A 24,989-nucleotide genomic window follows, 5' to 3' on the forward strand; every position below is an offset into this window, starting at 1 on the left:
TCGTCAATATATGTAAATACGTGTTTTATAAAGTGGCGCAGGTTGTGCAATATTATAACTGTATTGCAAGTTTACAGTGAGGTGATTGTACTAATAAGTACAAACAGCTCTACAAGGAGCACTTGATGGACTGATTGAGTGCGTTTATAGTTCTTGGGATGAAACTGTTTCTGAACCACGAAGTCAGTACAGGAAAAGCTCTGAAGTGTTTGCCGTATGAGAGCAGTTCAAATAGGCAGTGTGTGCTTGATGCTGTATACCGATAATTCTCTTTCTGATCAGCTGCTGTAGAGCTGTGATTCCACACTCAGATACAGTGATATAAATACTCCAAGTGGTGCAGTGAGAGTAATATGGAAAAAGATGATCCGCTGTAGCAACCCTAACGGGAGCAGCTGACAGAAGAAGAAGGTATAGTGAGAGAAACAACGCTAAAGCAGCTATGGTATTTGGAATGGTTTGGCCATTCCGTGGACCATTATATTGTTACAGGTTAATTACAATCAGATGCCTTAAACTAATAAACAATATGCAGTTAATTTCAGTGTATTTATAAAGCCGCATCAGGGATGTGGATCTAAAAAAGAAAGGGAAACCACACTGGAACAGTAGCACTGCTTTGACACTGGGTGCCGCCAGTTTGCAAAACCGAGCGGAGAACTTGCATATGGCAGTGTTTGAGCTGGCGTGAAAATGTGCGTGGCTTTACACCAAGTTTAGGTTTTATACATCGTGATTTGATCGAAGAAACGGGAGTACGCAACATTTTTTGTGCGTACACACCGTTTATACATGAGGCCCCAGATGATTATTGCACTTTATACACAAGGCACAATGTTTAATGTTTATTTACATGAGAAAATGTAGATATTTATTCTGAATACTGAATATTACTTAGTTGCATACTTGTATTTTTGGCTGCAGAGGTGTCCATCCTTTCATTTTAACTCACTTTTTCATTGTCTAGAAAACCTATTTTAGCTTCATTTTTAATTAAACTCCTTATTTAATGTGACTGTTTTTGTGCGCTTTAAGAAATACTGGCATCTATCTTCTATCTTTTTGAGATTGCTGTCCTGTTTTCAGTCCCCTGAGGCAACCGTTCTGGAAATGATAAAATTTTAATTAGTCCCCATCTTTCTCATTCGTTTTTGGCTCAGTGGAAGTGACTTGAGTTTAAGAGAATTAAGTTAAGCAAGTGATCAGAGCAAGCATAGTCCTGTGATGTAAAAAGAAATCATTGTATATATAGCAGATGGAGAGGTTATCATGATGTACCCACGAATCGGTAAACAAAGTGTAGTATTAAGTAAGATGCTCCATCAAAGGTTACAAGCAGCTGTTGAGCGTCAGACTAGCTGCAACAAAATGCTGGGCCATTACGGCTGTCCAGGATCAAATATGCCCAAGTCTGTTCTGGAATATATTAAATATAAGCAGCATATAAATTATCATGGGTGATATAATCTTATTTAATCATAACTGCAATAGAAACTAAAATTTAACAGCAAATTTAATATATTGTAAATCTTTAGTTTAAAAAGGTTGAGTCTTTATCTGCGTTTTACAGCGTGAGCTTCTGATTCTATTCATATTAAAAGCTAAAGTCCAGTTAAAGATCATTCATCTTAGATTACCCATTTTCATAATGCCATTCTTGTATGTTTATTTTTTTTAACATTTATGTGACACATTTGGCAGATGCCTGGTTTCTCTTGTTATGAGAAATTTGTGTCCTAATTCTTACTAGCTTACAGAGATTCTTGCTGATTCCATTCAGCTGTTATTTGAAACACAAGCCTTTGGTTTTTGCACCAAAACAAATCCATTTGTTCAGGTAAAGAAAATGAAATACACATAACACAGGTGACAAGCATGACTCATTTAATTTGTTTTTCATTGAGGATTGGTCTTGTTCAATGGGCTTTCAGCTGCAAGCTGCCCCCAGAAACGTCTGAGCATTAAATAATATGTGCAGCAGTTTACAGGAAAGCCATAATGGTTCTTTTATTTTATTTAGCCTTCATTCACTTATGTATATTCCTGTCAAATTAATTTCAATCCAAATACGTACCATAACAGCCTTCTTCAAACTTCAGTGTACTATCAGATAAACAAAGCAGTCAAATTCAGTTTAGTCTTTAAGAGTGCCTTTTATTAAAAAAGCTCAGTTTGCTGCACCAGTTAACACACAAAAAATAAGGATGCATAATATTATGTAGTGCATGGTGGCTGTGCTCAGACGTTTTATGGATTCTTTCAGATGTTTTCTTTTCCTGCCCTGTCTTTCAGGTTTATCTTTTCTTATTGCTATACTATTGGTACTATCTCATTTACTGTACCAACTATCTTCACCAGATTAACTCACAAGAATTTCTAAAGGATTCCTTAGAACTTAGAAATGCAAGGTAAGCTTACTATTTCACAGTCTCCATTTATGTTGCCCTCACTTGAGGCTACTTACTGCTTATTTAATATTGACATTGTAGTCTTCCTAGACCACCAAAAACAGCAGAATGGGAACCAATATATGTCATTCTTTAAGCCTGTTTCTAGTGTACATTACACATTCTCCTGCTCAGTGAGGGACGAGTGAAGCTTACAAAACACATTCAGATTGCTGTTCTGAACAATCTTCATCAGAGATGTCACATATGCGCCTTAGAGGGTCACCCTTCAGGTTCCTCACAGGTATGCAGTTCCACCTCGGACTGAGAGGGGTTGCTGTTGCTAAGTAGCTGGTCTTCCTTTTCCGCTTGGGCCATGAAGGCACAACTGCCCAGAAGGAAGCATCAGTTGATGATCGAGCGACTAGAGAAAACCCACCAACATCCCAGAGTTGAAGCTGTTCTGTATGGAGGAATGGGCAAAAATTCCTCCAAGCCGGTGTGCAGGACTGATCAACAGTTACCAGAAACGTTTAGTTGTAGTTATTGTTGCAAGTTGGGGGGGGGGGGGGGGGGATTTCACACCAGATACTGAAAGCAAAGGTTGACATACTTTTGCCACTCACAAATACGTAATATTCGATTATTTTCCTTAATAAATAAATGACCAAGTATAATATTTTTGTCTCATTTGTTTAACTGGTTTCTCTTTATCTACTTTTAGGACTTGAGTGAAAATCTGATGATGTTTTAGGTCATATTTATGCAGAAATATAGAAAATTCTAAAGGGTTCACAAACTTGAAAGCACAACTGTATTGAATCTAATCATACAAAAAGGACAAATTCCAGAATCATGACAGCAGAGAAATTGATAGTTATCAGATTACGAATGGGACATTAGCATTCCACTCAGCAATGACAAAAAGGTCAATATTTAAAACAACACATGAATATTTCTTTTCTTACCTTCACCCATTATACAAATACACGCAGGAGATGGAAATACACTGCCAGCCAAAGGCAGGTACTTTGACTGGGCTACAGTAATATTCTGTGAGTCCTGGAAGTGCCTTTACCTGTTTTTTTTTCAGGTGTGTTCACATGTAATGCACAATGCACTTGCTGCAATCGCCACGTCTGTCTGTCCTTATGAACTAACTCATCTAGTATCTAGTATGGACATGTGATGAGGAGAGGCAATGAATACGTGGGCTAAAGAGTGTTGGAGATAGAAATACAGGGGAACAGAAAGCAAGGGAGGCCAAAGCAGAGGTAGATGGATAAAGTACAAGAAAATCTGAGTGGGCAGGAGACAAGGAACTGAGCTGTTTGGAGAAGGTTCTACAGGCACAACAATTCCACATAGAAGTTGCAAAAGATGATGAAGAAGAAGAAGAGCAAGATAAATGATTCAGTGATGTAACCCTAAAACGTTTACTTACAACACACAGTTCACTTATCTGTTTGAGACAAATCAACACTAAAATCTAAAAAAATCCAGAAATTATTTTAGTCACTGGATGTGATCCAACGTTCACAGAATCCAGCGTTATGTGGTCAAGTGAAGAAGGAGAAGTTGCTTTTCTAATACACTGTGTGCTACAGTATATCCAGTAAATTTTGAAAATAACTCGGCATAAATCAGCTTCCATAACCATCAAAAAAAAGTACCCAGTACACACTGAAAAATTATTTTGATAATTATCATTAAACTTGTTTCTCACTGTCCAAAAATATGCTTTTTGAAGGAAGAATCTGCAGTTTCGCTTCAAATGTGGTGTTCTCTTATGCAAATATACTAACTTTATGCACATTTAGAATTCTGTAATAGATTTGGACAGCTAAAACACTGCTTAAATATAAATTTATATGCATTTATCTGTTCAATACCATTATTTTACCCATTTATGGTATTTCACTTTTTTACTGTGAAAATATACAGTTAAAATAATGCATTAATTTACTAGGTAGAGTACTGGATAGGCATTGGATTTCTTCATTTCAAAAAGCTTTCTAAATTATTATAAGAGGTCTTGCAAAACGTGGACATCTTAACAAATCCAAAGATGAAATGATGGCAGAGTTTTGAAGTTTTTTACTTTTAGATCTTCCATCGTATTCACATCCTCAGACTCCCAACATATTTCCAAATATAATTAACGTAATATGTAACAAGGCAACTTAGCCAATAACAAAATTCACTGTCAAATATTTTCACCTTTGATAAGTTGTTGCAGCCATAAAAATGAGTATTGTTATACCTTTTTCATTCGTGAATGTACCTATTGTATACCAGAAACTCCGAATGAAATGCACTTGGTGGAATGAAGGGCTACCAAGTGACATAATATTAGAATTAGTAGAGTTCAAAGAACACCACCTGCACGAATTTAAAGGAAACAAATCAAACAACTTTATTGAGTACACAAAGGGTATACTTAAAACAATACTTTATATTCCAAAGTATAAGCCAATAACCTCTTAGCACTAATTAAATACAAGAAAACATATGAAAAAACAGTGCTTCGTTTCTTCATAAAAATATATATCTAGCACATGCTTACAATATATTTTTGATTTGAACGCGTTGACAGGAGTAAATCAAAGCATTTGCTCAGGTTTATATCCCTGCATGTGAATGACAACTGGAACAAAGAATACAGGAAAATGATAAGCAAAGTGAACGGCTCAGAATTAAACTGAAATGAGTACTTTTGTGAAAAGTCTACCGAACAATTCCCATCATATAAACCTAAAGAAGCAGCTCCTTCAGTTCCTTACTTGGTTTTTCAGTCGTCTTCATAGAAGCAGAATTCGCAGGAGATTCTTCTTTATAAAGATATATTTATTTTAGCACATTCTTATTTACTTAAGGACATCTTTAATTGCACAAACACATACTGACAGTAAAAAAAAAAAACATGGAAGATACAAATAAAAAACCAAACAATGGACAAAACACAACATAAAAACAAACTGTTATTTCACGGATATATAAGCTACCAATAAATATCAGTTGAACAAATTTAGTCTGTGAAAAATACATCAGTGCTTTATCAAATGAATACTATAAGCACTCTGTCAATTTGTAAAAGGTATAAATCAAAGCATATAATAAAATTAGGCATTTGTACCAGTATGATAAAGAAACACTTCTAGTGCCCCCCAATACATTTATAATTAATCAATCCAAGTCATTTCCATTGCACTGTGAGTCACTATTTTTAGAATATAATGAGGAAGAATCCAAAGATAAAAATAAAAAGGAATTTGTACCTAAGAAAAGGGAATACTTTACACCATTTTGAATCTGCAAATCTACTCAGCAAATGCCACAGATTTTGTATATTTCAAGAGTGATCTCACAATCCAAACTATCATGATTTGGTTAAAAGTCTGTAAAGTTCATGAGACGTCCACATGGCCTTATATGAACTACACAAAATAGAAGATGAATTTAATCAAAAAGGCTATTTGCTTGGAAGTGAGAAATGTTACAGACAATGTATTGGTGGTTATGTTGCATGCACATTGTGACTTATAAAGAAAATTTTCAAATCCATAATATTGAGAGAACAGAGAATACAGAGAGAAACCAGTAAAAGACATGTTAGTTATAATGGCAAACCAACTACTGGCACAGTCAGGTATGATACTTACTTGACCCCACGTATGCTTGGGTATGGCCACAAATCAATAAATAACTTCAGAAAGATTGTTTTCAAGTGGATTATTCAAAAGCAACCTTGAATTTTTCAAGTTAAAGTTTCTACTGGAAAGTGACTATGGAAGTGGGAGATTATAAATTGTCTGGAAACAAAAATAAAGTGCTATATTCGACTGTTACTGACGAATATTGTTAAACAGACAGCTCAGACTGAGAAGAACAAGGTACAAGGTTTTGAGCAGCTAAAGATGATACAGCAAACATATGGTACCCATTGTGGGGGAAGAAAGTAAAACTATGGCAAATTTGAGACAAGCCAATGCTTCTATTATGTCTTGTCAATGCAATGCAATGATTTTATTGAACTAATACTATCGTTTTTATATCTTCTTTACATATGTTACATAGAATAAAATTTAAGCACAAAAGAAACATTTTATTGTCCTGCAGCATGTATCAAGATAGTATAGTGAGCGCTTTTTCTCAAAAGGTATTAGGCCTTTTCAGCAAAACGAATATTTCTGAATCATAAAATAACAGTACAACAATCGCCATACGTGAAATAAACTTAAATGTGATCTACAGCTTTCTTACACAAAAAACGTGCACAACAAATCATGTTCTTTAAAAGAGAAATAAAATGTAGAAAAAGTACTTGCTGTCTGCATTCCTGGCTCAGTCAATCTATTTGTGGTGTGGGGTGATTCAGCAAGAAGAAAACGTTTATAAGAAAAATTAAAAATACTTTGTGTTTAACCATTAAAAAAATCAATTAGTGAACATTCACATCAACTCATTTTGCAGATAAGCATCACAGAACACCATCTTTAGTGGATTTCAGATATTAAGACACACTGGTGCTTCATTCTGGAACAAACTCTTGTCTTTATAATGGCTCAAGCTGAAAACCAAGCACCCAACGATTGTTTCAAAATTTCAAATTTTCTCGTAAAAACAATACGAAAAAAAAACCTTCTCTCTCAGCCTAACATTTATCTGAGAAATTGGGTGTTGAGGTTATTTCAGATCTCTTGCATGAAGAATATCAGCTTCAGATTTTCACTACAGGTCAGAGAATGGGTACGAGTGGTAGGAGTTATTCACCTAAAAGGAAAAACAAAAGCAGAAAGGAGTTAGTTACTTGTCAATACTGAGCAATTTACTTCACTTGCCTGTGTTCCTATTGTAAGAAATAAATACAAGCATACATCTGGACAACTGCAACTGTTTGAGACTTGTAAAGCACCTTATGAAAGTTTTCAGTATAGAATTTCACTAAGATATTATAAAAAAAAAAAAAAAAGTTTGGTTGTAAAGTTACAAAAAGGAGTAATCAAGTTGTGGATACCACAGGATAACACTGTATTTAGTTTATTATGTCTTGAATATTTTATGTTATCATTTTAACTTTCAAAATAAATGAAAATATCCGCTAGTTTTTATCTTATATGGTGCATCTCAACATGAAAGTCAACCCAAAGGCTTCAGGAGACCAGTAATATTTTATAAACTGTGTCAATAATAGGATACCATATTGCTATCTACAAACTATTAAAATAAAATTGACACTTCAATATACAGGATATTAACAGATTTCCTCAGAACTATTCCTCTATAACAGACAAACATGCTACATGTAATGGCTTGTTCACATTTGTATGCTTTCCTAGTTTTTTACTGCAGTTGTTTAATTCACAGCATGCGAGTACAATCAATCATATTTAATGCACCTGTTCATATCACTATAGAGGGCAGTAGATTCTTGTTCTTTTAAATGTGACTTGCTGCATATTTTCTGCATGAAAAACACACCATTGCATACATTTTCACACAAATTTTACCATGGGGACAAATAAAGTTCTATCCATCTATCTATTAGAGATTGAAGCTCCGGTCCCACACTGTCAGAAGTGTGAGGAATCTCTGTTTCACCTTCATATCTGGATGCCATAAATACGAAACGATCTATACAATTTATGAACAAAGATCATTAAACAGTGAAAGTCTACATTAAGCAACTTTTACTTTCTGCTGTAGTTTGCATATGGTGATGCAGTATTTTTCAACAAATAACCCAAACACACTTGCTGCAAAAAAACAAATAGAACAATTTAGTCATAACATAAGGATGATAGAAGATGGATATATACACACTAGGGGGCTCTGCCCCCTGCTCGTTATGCTCGGGTGCTACATGCTAGCCACTTCGCGGCTCTGCCATTTCGCGTATGGGGAAGCTGATATACAATTTAAACAGATTGTTATTTTCATGAGAATTGTTATATATGCATAATAGAACTAACCATTTTACATTACAGAGAGTAATTAACCATAGTAAAACGTAATAAAATGAAAGAAAATTATGTTTCATTTTGCGTTAGATGTATTCACAGCGTTATACATTTTCGTTCTGTTTGGCTTTGAAATTAATGCGCAAATACTTTTTAAACTTACACTTTTACTGCAAAACTTCAGTAAAAACAATATTTGGAATTAACTTTTTGTCAATATCGCTTTGAATTTTGATTCTGTGTTTGGAGTTACATCGTGACAACGCAACGTATAACTCTCCGTGAGTGAATATTGTTTCTTTCTCTCTAATAAATAAACTAACTTTTTTCAAATGTTTGTCCCTGTGATTTGTTAATTGTCATAGCAAAAGCTATTCTAACGGGAACCTGTAAATGTTTTAATATGAATGGCATATCAAGATCTCTTTTGGTGTCTAATGTTATCCGTGGAAGATGTACTACATTACCTTTCTTGTCGCCTGTTAAAATTTTACATGTCAGAATTGTTCGACCAATTTTGAGTACAACTAATCTTGTCCTATTGCACAGCCCATCACTCAGACATAAATTACGCAATGACATTACGATACATGCTTCTTTCAACAGTAATTAGGCCGGTGAAAGACCGGACAGTGTTAACAGTTGTATATATTCTACAGCATATTGTAAGTTGATGTTTTCATCTTGCACACAATCACCACCAACTGTCTATTGATATGCATTTAACCAATTTGCTGTGTAACCGATCGACAATTTTCGCGTTAATTCGTTTGACTTCATCGTTTCTCTGTGCTAGGATTGGCTGTGTACTCATTTCTTCTGTTGATAAACCTTTGGGGTGAAATTCTTCAATAAGATTTGGACATAATAAGTCTTCTTTTACTGGGAACTTAAAGTGAGGAAAACGTAAAAACTCATAAGAGCTGAAAGTGCAGGAACTGTGTCTGACAAAAGCATTCACATGAATGAGAGGTAAGGGGACTGTGGGTGTGGTCCGTTAACCAGAAATGGTTGAGAGGAGGGCAAGATTTGAAAAATTCTCTTGGCAATAGTCTTATCAAGATTTTCTTTTATAATATATTTATAAACAAAGGAGAAAAACACACAATATAGATTTACGCTAGCTTAGTCTGCACCTAGCAATTCCCTCTCAACTGCTCTTTCCTTTCTCCTGCAATTGAGCCAGTGCCAATCCTAACAGTGTTAGGTACAAGGTGGAAACCAAAAGTAGATGGCACAGTCATGCACACTTCTACGAGATATGTTCAGAGCTAACAATTGTTCTAAAACACATCTTCTGGATTTGGGAAGATCAAAAGACTATATAATATGGCTCAAGCTCACTCCAAATTTTGTTGCTTTTTCTACTTATATACTATTTTTGAATTTATCCCTTAGTTGATCTCTTCCTTGTATTTATTTATTTGGTAAATGTAACTTTATTTTTTATATATTGGCATACTTGGCATAAGAATGCTGCTGCAAACAAACATAATATTAACGAAACTGACACATACTAAACATTTTAAAAAGTTTACATATACTTGGGATGAATTATTTAAAACTCACTTTATAACCCCTTCACAGAGTTTATAGTAACAAACTATAAATTTGGCATATCGTTTAAGACATCTAGTTTGTGCAGGGCAAAAGGAATTTTTTCTGTGTCTTTAAACAGCTTGGACAATACCAGAAAATGGTTTCAAGCCTTTGGATAATTACAATAATTAGCTTCTGATAGCCAATTAGCCCTATTGCAGTCATCAAGTGGATGTATGATAAGGCCTACTATAAACATCCCTGACTCTATGCTTGAGATAGTTTGAAAATTTAAAAAAAAAAAAGTTAAAAAATGTGGACCTCCACAAATGTGGTTCATCCTTTGGCATGAAAGGTACAAATGAATCCCAAAACAGCAGCAAAATTACCTTGTTGAGATGCTGGAGGAAACAGGTAGACAAACATCTATATTCACAACAAAACAAGTTCTGTATCGACACAACCTGAAAGGCTGGTCAGCAACGAAGAAGCCACAAAAAAGCCAGACTGCAACTTGCAACAGCACATGAGGACAAAGATCTTACCTTTTGGAAAAATATGTTCTTTGGTCTGATAAATCAAATATCAAATTGTCTGGCAATAATGGCCAATGTTATGGTTGGAGAAAGAAGGGTGAGGCTTGCAAGCCAAAGAACACCATCCTACCATTAAGCATGGGGGTGGGACCATCATGTTGTGGGGTTGCTTTGCTGCAGAAGGGACTGTTGCACTTCACAAAAAAGATGGCATCATGAGGAAGGAAAATTATGTACTGCAGAAATATCTAAAGAGCTCAGCAAGGAAGTTGAAGCTCAGTCACAAATGGGTTGTCCAAATAGACAACGACCCCAAGCATACCTCCAAAGTTGTGGCAAAATGGCTTAAGGACAACAAGGTTACACCAGTTCTGTCTGGAGGAATGGGCCAAAATTCCAGCAACTTACTGAAGGAAGCTTATAGCAGGCTACCCAAAATATTTGTCTCAAGTTAAAACAATTTAAAGGCAATGCTACCAAATATTAAAAGAGTGTATGTGAATTTGTTATTGTCCACGTTTTTTGATTTTTTTTGTTAATCACTGGCTGTAATTTGATGTTCCAAATAAAGCTTTTATTGCAGAAATTCTGTCACTTATTTTTCTGCTGTACATTCTAGAATGTAAAGATGACTAATTTACTTTCAGATGGAATGTTTCCAAAAATGCACACATTTGACATGCAAGCAAAAAATGCAGAATGGTTTACAGTAAAAAGTAACTGAATATTGTCTATTGTATGCAGGTAGTACTGAAACATGAAAAGTAATGTAGTTTCTGTAATGCCATCAACTGTTATTACTTTGAATGTCATTGTGCTATGATTGACAATATGTTCATCTTAGTTAGAAAATGTGCTATTGTTTTGAAAGAATGATTTGATACTAAGTCGGGTTTGCCATATTTTGATAGTTGGTGTATGAAGAGAAACATTTTTTGATTTTGAAATACAGAGTTGGTATTTAATGAAGAAAATGTTGGTTAGAACAACAATTAACTGTTTGACTAACTGTGTGATGCAAGTGTGTTAAGTGGAAAAATATCTTAAGTATAGGTAAATGTTAGCAATTGTAACAGATGGTACTAATAAAGGGAAGAGTGAGAGTTGAAATACACACCACCCAAATCCAGAAGTCTTGAATGGGACAGTGGCCTTATACTTGTATTAAACTAAGGCAACTAGATTAAATATCAAATATTTTTATATTATAATAATTTTAGTTGGATTTATTGGTTAATGTCACAGTGGCTCCATTTTGTATATAAATTTCTTTTAATCAGATCAGGGAACTATACCACGAAGGATCTGTTATATATATGCATTCATCATATTCATAAAAACCCTTGTGAATATCAATAAATTGTGTTATTCTGTTTCTTAAAGTGAGTGTGCATCAGTTACCTTAATATAAGTTTAATAGCCTCCCTCCTACAACAGAGAAAGGTAACGAAAATAAAGTTGGAGCCTTACCAAAAATATTTAATTAATTACCTGCAATGCCAAAACTAATAATTAATTGATTAAGTTAAAATTTTCCTTTTTTCCCCTACATCTTTGACTGTACCTGGGAGGGCAAATTAAAATTCTTTTTCATTTTTCTGCAGAGATAAGCCTGTGAACTTTATAGGCTATAATGTTCTGTGCTCGGTATAGATGTAGCAGTCAAGCTCCTCATACCAGCTTAAGAGGAAATGGCTCTCTTCTTGCTTGCTCAATTAAGTGATGTATTAATGTTTATACATAATTGCTCAATATTATTTATCTTACTCCTAATAAGCTAATTTAAAGCATTCACATTGTGCTGATCACATTAACTTTCTAGTATCATGTCGCATGAGAAGTGTTATGGTGTTAAAAGAGTCCTAATTTCTCTGTAGTAAAGGTAGGATTGGCCAATGAAAAATATTATTAACATCACCACTAATATTACTGCAACTTTTATATTGCTGCGGGCCCAACTTTATTTTATATTAATATAAACAATCTATGCTAATAAAAGGCAAAGCCCTCACTCACTCACTCATCACTAATTCTCCAACTTCCCGTGCAGGTGGAAGGCTGAAATTCGGCAGGCTCTTTCCTTACAGCTTACTTACAAAAGTTAGGCAGGTTTCATTTCAAAATTCAAAGCGTAACGGTCATAACTGGAACCTCTTTTTTGTCCATATACAGTAATGAACTGCAGCTCGCTGGCCGTGGGAGGCGGGGTTGCGTATCGCGTCACCACGCCTCACACGTAATCACGTGAACTGACTGTGAAGGAGAAAGGACGGCCTTATATGGCGTTCGTTTATAAAACAGCGGACAGGCTGTGTAAAGGCAGCTTCACAAAAAAACAGATCCTTAACAAATTGTTATTGGTATATTTTCCCTCAATTTAAAAAGGTTTTCTTTTCTTCTTAATTAAAATTTAAAAGCAATACTTCACCGCCGCAAAGCCCCTCTAGCGCTGACGTCCAAGGTTCGATTCCCGTAAGGGAGTTCAGTGAGTGTGTACGCCTGATGAGCCAAGAATTAGGGCAAAACACGTGTCGCGTACTCTTTGCATTATTTGACAGTAAACTATTTTCAACCATTCTATGATCTGCTTCTCACAACTGAAGGCACCATGGCTGATGTTAGCTGACTTGCTGGCCAACCATAAGCGTTACCTGGTAGGGAACCACCCATACAATCAGATTGTGATTCAGACTACGAATGCCGTGAATGTAATTACCCCGATCTACATGCTGTCAAATAAACGAACCACACGCCGTGGTGCAATGTTAGGGGCTTCGCCTCTAGCGCTGACGTCCGAGGTTCGATTCCCGTAAGTGAGTGCAGTGAGTGTGTACGCCTGATGAGCCAAGAATTAGGGCGAAACACGTGTCGCGTACTCTTTGCATTATTTGACAGTAAACTATTTTCAACCATTCTATGATCTGCTTCTCACAACTGAAGGCACCGTGGCTGATGTTAGCTGACTTGCTGGCCAACCATAAGCGTTACCTGGTAGGTAACCACCCATACAATCAGATTGTGATTCAGACTACGAATGCCGTGAATGTAATTACCCCGATCTACATGCTAGAGAAAACCTCAATGAAGAAGAAACAGTGTGTAAGCATACATATTAACACATGTGCAATTAAACGTGTGCATTTACGGGGCGATTTCTCAGGCTTAAAAGCTCGCCTTTTATTAAAAAGGTAAATGCAAACTGTTTTCATTCTGAAGGGCACAAACCACGTTGCATTTCAGCCGTTAAACGCGCAACAATGTCGGTAGACCAGATAAATAAGCGCAACATATTATCAGTTGTATTGTATGCTTACAATACATATAGAAATGTGTTAATCGTTAACTAATAGTATGGGATGGTGTTTTTCGACTCGCGCCTTGATTTAAACGATTCCATGTCTTGGTGGGTTTGCGTAGCTTATTGTCAATATCTTTACACCTGTTTTTAAGACTTATTGACTGAAACGGGCTTTCACGAAAAAAGTTAGGGCTTTGCTACAGGATACACCCTCCACAGTTAAGGAAGTAAAAATAAAGGTATATATTTCTGTTTTATTTAAACCTTTTAAGTTTGTATTCATAGCCCCATTTGGCTGTTTTAGTTTTTTTTTTCTTTCTTCAGTAATATTTAATCTCCTTAAAGAAAAACAACATATGCATTTTACTTTTTTTGTATCTCTTTAGTAATATTTTAGTGTAAAAAGATAACCAGTATTTAAACCTTTTATGTTACTTTATAAAGTTAATTTACACAATGCTGAAAAATTAATAAGAAAGCTACATATTTTGGCAGCTGCTGCTTTAATTTTCAATGAAATGAAAAAAGCTCTCCAAGAGAAAACCTCAATGAAGAAGAAACAGTTTGCACTATCTAAAAAGGAGAAACCCTCATTTATAAAGGTTTGCTGCAGATGACTTAACTGAAAATAAATGAATAGTTCCTATGTGTATAATACATCTATTTGACTTATGCCTTTATTCCAGCAACTTGCAACATCTGAGGTACAATTTGTTACATTACTTTTGTTTTTTGCAGCACAGGCAGGTGAAGTGACTTCCTCAGGGTCACACAGTGGTGTCAGTACCAGGATTTGAACTGACAAGCTCCGGGTTTGCTGAAATATTACTGAAGAAAGAAAAAAAACGAAAACGGGCAAATGGGGCTATGCATACAAATGTCCATCCATCCATTATCCAACCCGCTATATCCTAAATACAGGAGCCAATCCCTGCCAACACAGGGCACAAGGCAGGAAACAAACCCCGGGCAAGGTGCCAGCCCACCGCAGGGCGCACACACCCACACACATCCACACACCAGGGTCAATTTAGAATCACCAATGCACCTAACCTGCATGTCTTTGGACTGTGGGAGGAAACCGGAGTACCCGGAGGAAACCCAGACAGACGCGGGGAGAACATTCAAACTCCACGCAGGGAAGCGAACCTGGGTCTCCTAAATGGCACCTTTCACTGAGCCACCATACCGCCCGCATACAAACTTAAAAGGTTTAAATAAAACAGAAATATATACCTTTATTTTTACTTCCTTAACTTGTGGAGGGTGTATCCTGTAGCAAATCCCTAACTTTTTTCATGAAAGCCCCTTCCAGTCAATAAGCCTTAAAAACAGGTGTAAAGCTAAACTTGCAGCACCGCTATTCAAGTACACTTGCCTAACGCCTCTCCTAAGGGGAGATACTGTGGGATCTGGGCATCAGTCAAAGCACCAATCACAGGCCCGATTAGAAAGCGGGAAGCTGTGATTTGTCGTCTCCCTCCCATGTAACAATCACAGCCCGTGTTACAACGCACTACGTATGTATGGGTATATGTATATATGTATGTGTGTGTGTGTGTGTGTGTATATATATATATATATATATATGTATATATGTAGATATGCGTATATGTATGTATATATGTTTACATAACCTCTTTAACACACTACTTCTCCGCTGCGAAGCGCGGGTATTTTGCTAGTACAAAAATATACCTCATTTTACATCTTGAGTTCAGCTCATGGATGCACTTTAGATTTCACAAATTTGAAGATCAATTGCTGCATATTCTCAGACAATGTATAACATAAAGCTATGCAACCTACAGAAATCAATTAAGTGAAAATGAAGACAATAATATACACACCAGAAATTCCAATTTGGACTACTCCCATAAATATGCAGATTTTAAGGCTGATGCATGCGTCTGTGTGTGCTTATAACCATATTACTGCATTCATTTTCAGTCTTCAAGCAAATGTGCCATTTTTTCCATCTCTTTCGCTTACAAACTTCAGACATTTTTGGTATTTATTTATCACTATCAGATTTTACCCATGGCCAGACATAAGTTACCTGGTCTAAAACTGGGGTGTCAACTCAAAACTCATGCGTTGGATCCAGCCCATGATCCTTTTTAATGCAGAATGTGTAATCAATATTCAAAATATGTTAACTAACAGTCATTGTGGACCATAGGTATCTCAAAAACCTTTCAGTATGCCTTTCATTTATAGATTCTATCTGTATATGACATTTATTTTCATTTGGCATTCAAAAGCTTCTACTGTGGTCATCCCATCTACGTACAGAACAATGAACAGCAGCCACTAGGCGGTAATTTGAATGAAAATGGGCTGCTCATGATGTTCCAACAAGAGAAAGTGAAAAGAAAAAGGCAGAAAGACGCTATACCCCCATTAAAAACTTCAGTGCTTTTACAAGATGCAAAAGATGTGGCCATCACATGAAGGAAATAGTAGCTTGATTTCACACATGCTGCTGTGCTCACTTTATAAAGTTTTACAGAAGTCAATGCTGGTTCCACTGCCCTACACAATTCTTGTTTTTTACTTTACTTGAATGTTGTATATGTTTAGAAAATGCATTTGTATTTCCTCTCCTGTTAAACGTAATTGCAATATCTGACCAAGTTCATATGTGGCCTGTGTGCTTCACCACCTATGCACTTAGTGTAGCTTACACCCATTTCTTTTGTAATGAGGTGTAAACAGCTATAATTTGCTTTAGCAACAAATTTCCACCTTAAACATATTATTTATTATAATTAAACATTTATTTTTACTTCTTAAAACTGGTATTTTGTTTGTAAAATGTAACTACCATCTATCAGTTAACCTACTCACTGTTATACTATTATATTTATATATTATTTGCATTTACACATTTTGTACTCATTTGCTAAAATGCCAAGTCAAATTTATATTCATTTACCTAACATTTGTAGCAAATTGCCAGTGTTCTTTGGCATCATTTACTAAAAATGGGAGGAGGGGAAGGGAAACCGGTCATTTATAGCTTTGTCTGGTGCAGCAAAAATGCTAGAACTTGTCCTGGATCTGATGTAATTTTTTCCGACTCCAATACCGATATCGGTTCCATGACTGCTGATATCTTTCCTAACCCACTACAACAGGTAACACAGAGAAAAGCGTATTTGTTACACCAAATATGTTGTGCATATTTATTTGTTGCTATATTACGGCCCACATCAGGTATATAAAGGGTTATTTTTGGCTCTTAATAAAAGTTTGACACCCCTGGTCTACAGTAACAATAAGCAGTTATTCAAGCATATTAATATACAATGCATATATCAAACAAACATTTAAGCAAGTTACAAGTATACATAGTCTCATTTAAGGATACAATTTATTAATCTATTTTGACACCTTTCTTTTGCACTTTCAGCCGCCAGCACTGTGCATCTTTATCATATTACAACATTCTTTCCACAGATGGTGGGACATATGTATGCTCGACCTACATGCATACATTTTTATATACATATTTCTTCCTTATTGAAGAAATAAAAGCATATTAATTGAAGTCAGATACTTCACTTAAAAATGACACAGTAAGATTAAACAACAGAGATACAAAAAAAACACAAACACAAAATACAAAATTTTCTAGTAAGCTGAAGTTTTATAGATACGTAAAAGAGGATGCATGGCAAGTCTGACTGGACAACTGGACTATGTGAAAAAAATTGTACAGTAAATATACGTTTACTCAAATTACCATAGGATTCCTTAATGTGTTTTTAGGTAATTGGTGGTACAAGAAAAAAATCATAAAATAGCACACATACTATGAAAATCCTACCCAAGGATAAACATGAAAATTACTAGTGATTGTGCCTGGGAAGAAACTTCTCCTATTCTGCAGAACAGAACATGACCAAACATTGATGTCCCTACTAAAATACTGTGTTGTTCTACTGTATGTGGTTTCCCATTTATCTGGGACAGAAAGCCCAGCAGTCTACTACAGTGGAACCTCGGTTCACGAACGTCTCGGAACACATACAAATCGGTTTACGACCAAAATGTTAGCCAAACTTTTGCATCTGTTCACGACCACACACTCGGTATACGAACAAGCCAGTTTCCCTTTTGGTTTGTACGTGTTCAGTCTCTCCCTGTGCATTTCCTGTGCAGCGAGCAAGTGAGAGAGAGACACACACACAGAGGCGCGAGAGAGAGAGACACACACACACACATACACAGGCAGCGCGAGAGAGAGAGACACACACACACAGGCAGCGTGAGAGAGAGAGACACACACAGGCAGCGCGAGAGAGAGAAACACACACACACAGGCAGCGCGAGAGAGAGAAACACACACACACAGGTAGCGTGAGAGAGAGAGAGACGCACACACAGGCAGCGCGAGAGAGAGAGCTGGACGCATAAGGTAGGAAGGCAGTTATAGAATGCACTGGGCTTGTTTTTGTTTTCACTTCTGTTTACAGTGATTGGTTCATAGCGTTCATTGTTGCAATGTTACTTTTCTTGGTGGTTTATTAAATTTTTCAAATGTTTATTTTTTCCCTGTGCTTAAAACTCATTAAAAAAAAAGTGTTTTTAGCCAGTGGTTGGTAGCGCTATAGCGTGAACTATTGCAGTGTTAGTTTTCTCTGTTGTTCAAGGTTTTCTCAGTATTATTCAATGTTTTTACATTTAGTTTACTATTACGCTGTGCATTCTATGGTTTAATTAACTATATTTGTGCTTAAAAACTTAAAAAAAAATATATATTTACATACAGTTCGTATGGTCTGGAACGGATTAATTGTATTTACATACAATCCTATGGGGGAAATTACTTCGGTTCACAACCAAATCGGGTTACGACCAGAGTTTTGGAACGAATTATGGTCGTGAACCGAGGTTCCACTGTACTTTGTTTTCTTTGTTGTAACATCTTTATGATAAGCACTGATGAAAAGCAGAGACACACTTTTCAGTATCAGCAAGTTTGCAGTTTTCAAGGAATACATTGCCAGAGGACATGCATGCACATTCCATGGGATATGTTGCATATTATGTATTATTTTAAATTGTTTCTGTGGAATTCATGCTACAATTGTTGTTAGGTAAAACATAAATGCACATAAGAGAAGGGAGTTTAAATATGGGAACATGAGTAAGCATTTGGTCATACTCTCTCTCTTTAAATGAGGAAGCTTTTTCTGTGCACTACTGTCACATACCCAGACACTATTTGATCAAAACCTCAATCATAGCATGTTGTGCCTTTGGGTTTGAGCCACCCTCTCACTTAGTAACAGTATAATATTTCACTAAGTAATTATTTTTAGAGATGCTACAGTTGACTAGAAAATATTAGCTGCACTCAAGTGAAAGAACTGCAGATATCTTGCTGCATGCTGCTGAGGAATGACTGCCTTTTATTTGATCTGCGCCTCTCCACTGCATTCGTGTGTGAAGAGATGGTCCTCTCCTAACAAAGATAAATTATTTTTCACTCTTTTTAAGTGCACACATTTTTTGTGAAAGCAACCAACTGTCCAGTTCAGTGAAATAATGCCATGCAATTAAACTTTCTGAACAGTGAATCCAATGGCTTTCCTTTTCATAATTTGTAGGAGTTGACTTTATATTGATGAATTGCAGTTTAATTGTTTGCTTTCAATATTTACAAATGGCAGCATAGCTACAATAAATAAATCAATGCTGGATTTGGCAGTGTAAAGCACAACTGAGTCTGGTAACGCTGCTTGTCACGTATTTAGCTCGGTCACCATGGCGGGGATGTATTTGTTGTGCAGGACTAAAGGTAACCTAGGTGAAATGTCCATTATTAACTTTTGCTCTTAGGCTTTGTTTTGGATTTTTTTTTTTTTTTACTTTTTGGGAGTCTTTGTGACATCTTACTAAATAAGTACCATGTATTATACTCACTGCACCAGTTAAAAAAAAACAAAACACCAAATTTAAATTGTGAAAGACGCTTTGCAAAGAATATTTCTGATATAATCCAGATGTTACAACTCAGCAAGAATGGGAAAGAATTAGAATGCTAATTAAAAACCTCCTCCCTGAGATGGAAGCTGATTTCAGTAAAAAATTGAGAAACTAAAAATTATACAATTAGCTATATAATGAATACAATAAGCCTATTGTTGATGTAATTTCTTTACTTTGCACAGCGCATGAGGTAAACTGCAAATAAAACTTAATTATGTGCATGATTGAAAATATTAAAAAAATAAAAAACATTGCTCTTTGTTAATACATTCAGGTCTCAAAACTGAGAAAAAGAAACGCAATTGAGATATAAGAAGTATAGATTTTTTCATTAAAACAACTCTGAATTTCAATTATGGCCATTTATGCCTAAGATTACATCTCACTAGAACTGCAGTATCAAAACACAATGCTATTTATGAAACCAAAATAATAATTCTGAAATCTGGTTGCCAGGTTGTGTGCATCCCTGAGCTGAGCTGCTTGCACACCTACTGCAACTCCTGAGATGTGGTGATCAACTTACAAAACCAGGTTGATGACACTAAGTTGGACACAACATTTTCATAAACATTCATATATACTGGTAGGAGGATTAAAATTAACATCAGATTATTTTCAGCTCATACTTAACCATTATTTCCAGGAGCTTCAGGTCTAACTAATACCAAGATAATGTCTGTTTTAGTCAAAATACCAAGCTAAAAAAAAACACACACACATTCAAAATTTATTAATTAGCCTCTACTTTGGATGCTTAAACAATGCTGTAAATTTCCATTAATTATTTAGGCAAAACACTAAGTCTTTCAATATCTAAATATACCTAGATAATTAAGTAAAATAAGGATCTGGGTAAAATAGTACCCTTTATTAAACATCAGTTTTCATCTGGTACTTTGCCATTTCTCATTAGAATCTTTTGTATATAAAACTTAATGGGAAATGTATCAAATGGATAGTCCAGTCATTACATAAAAGTTAAACACCACCAATTTCCATCTAGAATCACAGGGTCTTCAAGGAACCAGGGTTTACCCTAGCAGTGTCAGGTACAAAGCAGGTGCTAAGCATGGATGGGGCATTAGTTCACTGTAATGTGCATTTATGTATTTGCCCACATATGGCCAGATTAGAATTTCAGATTAATGTATGCATATTTTTGGGAACAAGGGAAGAATCTAGATTACAAAGAAACAAAACAGACAGACACTGTGAGAATGTATACTCCAACACCGAGGTTGACTGGGACTAACTATTATGTTATCTTGTAGTCCAGAACCAGGTATGACCACATATACCACTGTATGTCCTGTTAAGTATTTAAATCTGAAAAACTGGTAAAAAGTATGTTGCATAAACCGAATGTAAAAATCTATGCTTTATATGCAAGGAATATTGATTACATTTTTAAAAGACCAGCACAAATAAATGGCAGTCCGACTCATGATCAAATACACTGCTATTTACAAAATTGGCAATTTAGAAATTACTTGCTAAAAAGGAATAGTTTTAAAGCTTTATGGTATGCATTTATAAATTGTGAAACTGTTCTCCTCAAACCACCTCCAGTTTGGAAGATAAACAAACAGCAATTTTTGTTTTTATAATTTTTACTGCTATTGATAGACCAGATTAGCTACAAACTACTGTAGATACACTGTATATTCAATTATGAACCGTATTTAGATAAGTCATTAACATTCCTTTGCTACTTTAGTTTCATACAAATTTGAAATAATTGAGCAATTAAATTTAAATGCTGTGTTTTATAAGCAGTTTATACTCGAGGCTACACCCACAGAAAAATTTTATTCATATATAATAGCAGAATAAATGTTATGGAACTAAGAATAAAGTGGTAACTATCTGAAAATATAAGAAAAGGTCTTTATTTCACATCAAGGAATGGAAAATGTAAAATCCTCTTTTGCATTCCTCCACAAGAATAGTGTAGTTTTTATGCAGTTTTTATACCATTCCTAAAATTAGGGTAATTTATAATCCATCTGCACAAATTAAAAAAAAAAAAAAAAAAGAAAAAAGATGCGTTTTCATAGCTGTGCTAAATGCACAAAATACAATGCAGTCAATTTGCCCTTTAAAAAACATTTTGTTCAGGATTATTTGCTGGGGGCATCATCAACATTAACAGAGTACATACCTAGTTTGAAAATACAAAAATAAAAAAACACAGTTCATTAGTAAATCACAAGTCATAATGAACCATATCCCAGTATTGTGGAAATATCAAATGATTAAAGTGTAAAACAGGTTATCAATAAGGGTGTCAAATCCAAACATACATACAAGTTGGTCTGGGCAATACATTGAGTGCCATGATATGAACAATATTTTTTTAATACATCGTTTGAAAATAAAAGTATTGTGATATATTAAAAGGCTATATGCACACATTAGTGGTGATGAACTTCTGGTGAAATCTCACCCAGCTCAGTCACTTCTGCTGTGATTTTTAATGACAAGAATGTCCAAGGTTGTCTCATTGTACAGATAGCTCTACAACTGAACATCGTTGTGTACCTTTATGTTGAACTTCCAGTAAGTACAACAAGGTACTTAGTTTTCATACATTCACCTCCAATCTAAATGGATCGTATTCGGAGAAAAAGCTTTACGATTAGTCCTTATACCAAAGTTTGAAGCCGGCATCTTAAAAATAGAGGATTTTTGCAAGCCAGGGTCTGAGACAGAGTAGCGGCTTTTAAAGAGAGGAGCGGTTCCTGCGTTGTTTGATTTGAGTGGAACAATTTCTTCATTCCACTTTCAAGACCAGGGATTTGGGAGAGGAGAAATTGAATGACGAAGGATGACATGCTAGGTGAGGAGAAGGATGATAAAAAATCTTCAAGGACTGTGACTATGCTTCAGATCCGGATCTAGCAGTTGCCAACTAGCACTTGATGAAAACATGTATGTTAGAGAGCAGATCCTCCAGTTGAGGAAACAAATTGCTGGCTCAGACAGTGACATTCGCTTTTTCACAAGGTAAGATGTCCAGCAAACTCATGTTATTATGCATTAAGCTTACACACATATGTATTCACCTGGCCCTGAATAAAGTTTAATGACTAATAAAAACCTGGTGCCAATGCCATGCCAATTTTGCTGTGCTGATTTGGCAACAAGAACCCGTGATGTCAGCAGCGGTGGGCAGAGAGGGTGAGACAACTTTAGACAGAGAAACAGAACTAAAATACCACTGTAGATCTGTGGTGTGTGAGGAAATTAGTTTTGACTTTACTTAGTGCTCACATGTCATTTTATATAGCATTTTAAACAAGTATTGTCACAAAGCAGCTTTCAAAATATAACGTTACATAAAAAAAATACTATATATAGCATACTGTGTGCAGAGGGTACAGACCTATAAATACCTGGGAGTGGAGCTGGATGATAAATTGGACTGGACTGCCAATACTGATGCTCTGTGCAAGAGAGGACAGAGCCGACTATACTTTCTTAGAAGGCTGGCATCCTTCAACATCTGCAATAAGATGCTGCAGATGTTCTATGAGACGGTTGTGGTGAGTGCCCACTTCTACATAGTAGTGTGCTGAGGAGGCAGCATAAAGAAGAAGGACGCCTCATGCCTGGACAAACTGGTGAGGAAGACAAGCTCTATTGTAGGCATGGAGCTGGACAGTTTGACATCTGTGGCAGAGTGACGGGCGCTGAGCAGGCTCCTGTCAATCATGGAGAATCCACTGCATCTACTAAATAGTGTCATCTCCAGACAGAGGAGCAGCTTCAGCAAGAGACTGCTGTCACTGTCCTGCTCCACTGACAGACTGAGGAGATCGTTCCTCCCCTACACTATGCGACTCTTCAATTCCACCCGGGGGGTAAACGTTATCATTATACAAAGTTATTGTCTGTTATACCTGCATTTTTATCACTCTTTAATTTATTGTTTTTTTATCAGTATGCTGCTGCTGCTGAAGTATGTGAATTTCCCCTTAGGATTAATAAAGTATTGATCTATCTATCTATAGCTCACTGCAGTCAATAGTGGCAGCGCGAGCTGCCAGCATACTTTATAACTAGGCAGAAGTAATAGTTTTATAACTATCTGCCTGAGCTCTTTGTAAAGTGCTTGTGCAACATGTTTGAGTGGTTTAATTTCCTAGTTTTCCTGTATGTTTGTATTATCTCCCACTTACTGTTTTATTCCCCAGTTTCCCTATATAAACTGTAGTGTTTCTGCTCCACTGTTGACCTTCCCTGTCTGTCCTCTGACAGACTGGCTTTGAAGCTCTGCCTAGCTAGTGCAGCCGAAATTTCCTGCTGGTCTATGAAAGAGTTATTACCGCTTATACGCCTAGATCATGTAGTGTAGTGGAGCGGGGCAGCACTGCCTGGGACAATGTGTATAGGTGGCAGTATGTAGGGATACACACTGTCCACCAAGAGTCTATAGAGGAGGCAGGTTTATTCTTTTGATGATAGTACATTGTCTTGCTAGTATTGCGTCTACTTGCCTGACAACAACATGTGCATATTGTTTGCAAATACTTTGTTGTGGTATTTCGGAAACCAAATTATTTCTTATGTCATTGTGATATAAAATGCTAAACCCTACAAAATGGAAAGATAAACAAAAAAACTTTTTAACCTTCTTTAAATGTGAAATCGACAGAAGAAATCTTGTGATGATATCAAAAGTAAGCCAAGTACGAGTTCTTCAAGTTTAAAAGAAATGGTGAAAAAGAAATGTGTTGATACTTTGGAATGAGCAACATAAACCAAAAAAGAAAAGAGTACTTAAAGCTTGGTTTTACTGTAGACCCCAACAGGAAACTATCGCCACAGCTATTAAAATTGGTCATATTGTCTACTAGCAATTTGTGTGATAAGACTTTTTCAGCCCAATCACTGATAAAAATGAAGCAGAGAAACTCAATGTATGTCAATGCAGCACCTTGTCTCTCAGAGGCAGCACTGCACCCATGGTTATCAAGTATTCCTTGCAAAAGAAGCTAGAGAGTAGTTGGTCTCGTCCGTTACGGGAGATGGACGTCTGAAGGGGAGCTCCGTTAGCAGTGGCTTTAATTTTTTCTCTTATTTCTAATTATCCCGAGGTATCTACCCAACCCAAGGAGTTTCTACTACAGTATATAAACATGAGTAACAGGAAAGGGGGTCAGAAAGACACATTCTTCCAATGCGATTCCTGCAACAAAACTTTTCAAACGTGAACCTCACTTGCTAAACACAAAAAAAGGCATTCTTCCCAACAACTATATGA

The 24,989-nt window shown here is 36.0% G+C and overlaps 1 protein-coding gene across 2 annotated transcripts in view; it reads right to left on the bottom strand.

The window, feature by feature from the left end:
* Positions 1–4,778: 4,778 nt before the first annotated feature.
* The window catches only part of gdap2 (ganglioside induced differentiation associated protein 2), a 77,143-nt gene continuing 56,932 nt past the window's right edge, over positions 4,779–24,989 (bottom strand). For both annotated transcript variants that reach the window (XM_028800746.2, XM_028800747.2), the window contains one exon: positions 4,779–7,160. In XM_028800746.2, the coding sequence (XP_028656579.1) occupies positions 7,119–7,160 (42 nt within the window). In that variant the 3' untranslated portion in view covers positions 4,779–7,118. The remainder of the gene's footprint in view (positions 7,161–24,989) is intronic.

The sequence above is a fragment of the Erpetoichthys calabaricus genome, chromosome 4, assembly GCF_900747795.2.
Source record: "Erpetoichthys calabaricus chromosome 4, fErpCal1.3, whole genome shotgun sequence".
Classification (NCBI taxonomy): domain Eukaryota; kingdom Metazoa; phylum Chordata; class Cladistia; order Polypteriformes; family Polypteridae; genus Erpetoichthys; species Erpetoichthys calabaricus.